The 5,405-nt window shown below is 43.9% G+C and overlaps 2 protein-coding genes across 2 annotated transcripts; both read left to right on the forward strand.

Annotated features, from left to right (window-relative positions):
- The first annotated feature begins 373 nt into the window (after window positions 1-373).
- Window positions 374-1,042, forward strand: LOC141595049 (uncharacterized). Its single transcript, XM_074415022.1, has one exon. The coding sequence runs from the start codon at window positions 374-376 to the stop codon at window positions 1,040-1,042; it is 669 nt and encodes a 222-aa protein (XP_074271123.1).
- Window positions 1,043-1,114: 72 nt separating this feature from the next.
- LOC141595050 (uncharacterized) lies at window positions 1,115-1,806 on the forward strand. Its single transcript, XM_074415023.1, has 2 exons — window positions 1,115-1,401; window positions 1,539-1,806. Exons 1-2 carry the CDS (start codon window positions 1,115-1,117, stop codon window positions 1,804-1,806), a joined length of 555 nt encoding a protein of 184 aa, XP_074271124.1.
- The last annotated feature ends 3,599 nt before the right edge of the window (window positions 1,807-5,405 follow it).

Raw genomic sequence — 5,405 nt, forward strand, 5'->3', positions numbered from 1 at the left:
GGGAAGATTCAAAGATTTGAGTGGACAAAGGAACATGAGAAAAGCATTACAGGAGTTAAAACACTATCTCAGCACCCCGCCACTCCTATCAAAGCCAGAACCAGGAGAACCATTATTCCTGTATCTGTCAGTCACAGAAGCAACAGTAAGTGCGGTACTAGTACGAGAGTAGGAGGGATCACATCATCCAGTATATTACATCAGTAAGTCTCTGCTTCCTACAGAGAACAGGTACACATCGCTGGAAAAACTCACCCTTGCACTAGTTACCGCATCTTATAAATTGCGTCTTTATTTTGAATCTCATACAATTTCCATGATAACTAATTATCCTGTTAAGACTATCATAAGAAAACCGGAATTGTCAGGAAGGATGGCTAAGTGGTCCGTGCACCTGAGCGGTTATGAATTTAAATTCGAACCTCATACAACAATAAAGTCTCAGGCTCTGGCAGATTTTGTGTCCGACTTCTGCCCGGCTCTTCAGACCCAGGCAGAACAAGACATCCTGAACCTCGAGGAAGATAAAGGAGATCAAGTGTGGGAGTTGCATGTGGACGGAGCCTTCGACGCAAGAGGAGCAGGAGTAGGGTTGGTCCTCAAGTCGCCCCAGGAAGATCTCACAGTCCAGGTTGTACGATGTGAATTCAAGGCCACAAACAACGAATCAGAGTATGAGGCATTGATCCTGGGTCTAAAGCTGGCTCTAGATCTGAAAATGAGACACCTTAAGGTTTGCAGTGACTCTAAACTTATAGTTAACCATGTAAATGACTCTTATGAAGCCAGGGACTCCAGAATGATGGCATACCTAGACCTAGCAAAGGAGTTGACCCTCAGATTTGTCACGTTCAACATCAAACAAATCCCCAGAGACCAGAATGCAGAAGCAGATACGCTAGCCACCTTGGGGGCAACCTTCACAGCAGGAGCCATCTCCACAATACCAACTGTCCACGTGTTGGAGCCAGCGATAATGAAACCTGAACAGGAAGCGGAAGTGTTGTGCAGCACCAGTAGTGAAGAAGATACTCCGGACTAGAGGAAAACATACCCGGACTGGCTGTAGAACAACATCCTGCCAGCAGATAAAAAGGAGGTAAGGAGCTTCAGAATGAAAGCATCCAGATTCATACTAATTGATGGTGTCTTGTTCAGGAAATCCCTCGCTGGACCCTACCTCAGAAGCCTGGATCGGGAACAATCTCAGGCTGTTTTGCATGGTCTCCACAGTGGAGAATGTGGAAACCATGCAGGGGGCTGGAGCTTGTCCAACAAGGCACTGAGGCAGGGGTATTTCTTGCCTACAATGCGCAAAGATGCCATGGAGTTCGCAAAAAATGCGATGCTTGTCAGAGATATGCTCACGTCAGCCACCAGCCAGCAGAGCCTCTGCATCAGGTCATTTCACCCTGGCCCTTCATGAAGTGGGGAATGGACATTGTGGGACCATTACCCAAGGCACCAGGAAAAAAAGTCTATATGCTCGTCATGACGGACTACTTCTCCAATGGATAGAAGCAGAGTCATCCTCTCAGGTGGAACATCTCATTGAAGAAATCTACTCCCTGGAACCCCCAGTCCAACGGACAAGCCAAATCCAGCAATAAGATTATTGTGGAAAACCTAAAAAAGAAGCTGGAGGAGAGAGGGGAAAATGGGCAGAAGAGCTGCCTCTGGTTCTCTGGGCTGACAGAGCCACACCCAAGGTTACAACATGACAAACTCCCTTCAGCCTGGTGTTTGGAGCAGAAGCAGTCATTCCATCCGAGGTCAAGGTCCCAACCCATATGTATGGATGCATAACAGAAGACCGGAATTAGGTGGAAAGGGCAAGCAGTCTGGACACGGTAGACGAGCTCAGAACCAGCGCTCAGATTAAGATGGCTTCATACCGACAGATGGTGGCCAGGAGCTATAACAAGAATGTGAAGGTAAGAACCCTGCAGGTAGGAGATCTGGTCCTGAGAAAAGTCTTCCAGAATACCAAGAACCGGCAAGCAGGGAAATTTGCCTATAACTGGGAGGGGCCATACCAAGTAGAAAACATAGTTGGAAACGGAGCATACCGACTCATGAGTCATGACTATGGAAGGACAAATGGTTCCCAGATCCTGGAACATCATTCACTTGAAAAAGTGTTTCACCTAAGCGACCAACACGGTCAACAACCGGGTACTCAGCCTACCAGATGCAACTCCGCCAGGTTCTAGATTTTGCCTTAAATATTCTTTGGCCCTGGAAATTTGATTAACCTCCAACATTTTCTCATATATGTTTTCTTGCATATCTTTACCTTTCAACAATTTCTAGTTCTGAAAAATTTTCCTGGTTCTGAAAAATATTCCGATATATATTTTGATTTAAATATTTTCTGACTCTGAAGATTTTTACTTACATATATTATGGAATGCAAAGGGTCTTTCGTTTTAGAAACTTTATTTGCAAACATTTATCATGTTAACACTTCAAGTATGTTTTGTGTAGATTTTGCGCAAGGCGAAATCAGGTCAGGGTAGAGTTGTGTAAGGTTAACTAGCTCTAGATGGTCTATCGGTAAGGTCGTCAGGGTTAAATATAAAGCTGTAAATAACAATAACGACAATGAAACAAAGAATTTTGTACGTGGAAAACCCTTGAATGGGAAAAAACCACGGGCACCAAGCCAGGAGAGGATTTCACTATGTAATTTGGGAGAATAATTGTATGACAATAACAATGCTTATATTTCTCTATGTATTGCGTATGCTAGTGTATGCTTCTTCTTGTATATGTGATTGTCTTCAAAGTGTTACTTATATAAGCTCTAATCTTGAACGGCTGCCTGATATGGTATTGAATGCCGATTATTCTCCATTATTGCCTGTAATAATTGCTAATATTCCCCCCTTAATTACTGCATTTACTGCGAGATCTTCTCATTCAATGCTGCGTATATAATCCTTTTATAATACGCGTTTATGGTCCAATATCGTCCTGATATTTTGACCGTTGTCCTCTCCATGGCTTGACACCTATCTTCGTGTGCCCTGATAGCCTGGCAGTCAGGTTTAGATGAGATACTGATCAGGAAGGTCTGCGGATTTCCAGGCCTAACAATTGCCCCTTATCTCCTTATTTGCAGTGTGCCAGGACGAAAAAATGAGGAGATAACTTTATGTTTAGGAAGATTACCCAACGGTTAAGTTCTGCTCAGTCAGTTTCCTGTAACGGCTATTTTACTGCAGTTTATGACGTGTGTAAGATTTACTGCAACTTCCTTAATGATTATCCACTTCCTTTGCGTTTGAAACCCTAATCTTCTCCACTATAAATACCTGCGTGCTTCATTAAGTTGAACTCACCAAAGCAATTCTTCTTATTTCTCTCCTAATAATCTTTCTCTTCAGTTCTCTTAATTCCCAACTTCTTCAATCTTCGATCAATTCTTCATAATCTTTTAAATAATGGCTGCAAAAAAGAAGTCTACTAGGGCAGCGGTTCCTGTAACCCCTCCTCCTCCTCAGAATCTTGCGGAAATTTCTTCTGAAAATCTGCCTACTTCTTCTGCTGCTCCACCTTCCACGATCAGTAAGCCGAGTGATTCTCCATTGGAGATGATCTCAATATTCCATGGTGATTTTCAATTCAAGCCTATGAAGTCTTTAAATGAGGATCAGTCTCTTGTAAATCGTTTGAAGCCTGAGTTTGAGAAGATTTTGAAGGATAAGGGGATCATCCCTGCTGATGCTGAATTCTGGATCCTTGAGAATTCTCCTATCAGGGCCGACTGGGCTTGTCCTGGTTGGTTCTGTATTCATGACTGGGCTTTCAGGGCAGGTTGTAAGCTTCCTTTTTCTCCTCTTATGGTTGAGGTTATTAAGGAGATCGGTGTTCCATCTTATCAATTGATGTTTATGGTGTGGAAGTTTGTGTGTTCCGTTGAGAATCTCTGTAAAAAACACAATATTTCTTTTTATCTTGACGATTTGAAGGCTTGTTATGCCGTTAAAACAAATAGTCCTGGGCGTATAAGTTTTAAGGTCAGGGCTTCTACTACTCCTCTTTTGAGCAACCTATACAGCGGCCATGATAAAGGCTGGGCCGCTGGGTACATGTTTGTCAGGACCAATTCTGTGGGTCCTGACTTGGCGTATTTAAATCATGAGGCTTGCGTTGCTGGTGAGTCTTTTTGTTTTTCTTTTTGCCCTGCATGTTTTACTTGTTATTGAAAAATAAAATGGAATTTATAATAAGTCATACCTCTCACGTGTGCAGTTGATGACTGGGTTAATGAAACTGAGTATCCCACTCCCAATATTTCTGCTTTCCTTGCTATTCTTCCTTTGGAGAGGTCTTGGCCTCTCTGTTGTGGGGTTGGTCACCGTCCTCGCCGCTTGAAGGCTGACGGTGCTGCCAGGGCGGCTAAACCTTCTGGGGCTGTTAGTGCCACTACCTCAGGCAGTAAGTCTATCTTAGTCTTTCTTTTCTTTTTACTTTGGCTTCCTAATAATGTTTGGTTTATATTGCTAATATAGTATTTCATGTTGTAGCCACCAGGTCATCTACTCGCCTTACCAGGTTTGGTATGGCTGATCTTTCAGCCAGGCTGGTTAAGATCAAGGAGGAAGGTTCCTAGGGAAGCGGGGATGCTGAGCCTGTTATTGATTTGACTGAACAATCTGATGCTGCCAAGGTCACTGTTGTACCTGCTGCCCCTGCTGAAACAAGTTCAGCAGCCCAAAAAAGGAAAATTGAAGATGTTGATATTTCTGCCCCGGTGAGGGAAGTGAGAGCCAGGGTGGACAATATGGAGGTTGCTAGGGTGAAGATCAAGGATTATCCTGCTTCTAGATCAGATGTCATGCTCACCCTTGACCCTGTTGAGACTGCTACTCAGGCAGTTTCCTCGGTGGATCATTCATCGACCTCTTGGCGTGCCTTGGGCTTGTAAGGGGGAGGTAGGCTGGAACAATTTTTATGTGTGTTTTGTTTGACCAATTTTTATTATTGGGGTATATTACTCATACTTTTCTCTCTGTTTTTGGTCAGGGTGTCTTTGCGACCTGTCTCCATAATGCCTATCAGGCTACTTCTTTGGTAGCCGAGGATTGATCGATGAGATCGTTATGATAGGCCGAAGTCCGAGCTGGATTTCGCACGAGCTGACCTGGCTGCTAAAGCTTCTGACTTAGTGAGGGTGCAGGCTGAGAGAGATGCTGCTAAGACTGAGGAAGTTTCGAGTAAGTGGCCTTTGCAGGAAGCTTTGGACAGAAATGAGGAGCTCACCCAAGAAAGGGATGACTTGGAGTTCAAGCTAGATGATGCTTCCCTCTACTTCTATATCAAGGGAAGGGTCAGCTTTGCTATGTCGAGCTGTTGAGGCCAGGGCGAAGTGGAACCACGAAGCCGAGATGATTTTTTTT

This window comes from Silene latifolia, chromosome 8, assembly GCF_048544455.1.
Source record: "Silene latifolia isolate original U9 population chromosome 8, ASM4854445v1, whole genome shotgun sequence".
NCBI classification, from domain to species: Eukaryota; Viridiplantae; Streptophyta; class Magnoliopsida; order Caryophyllales; family Caryophyllaceae; genus Silene; species Silene latifolia.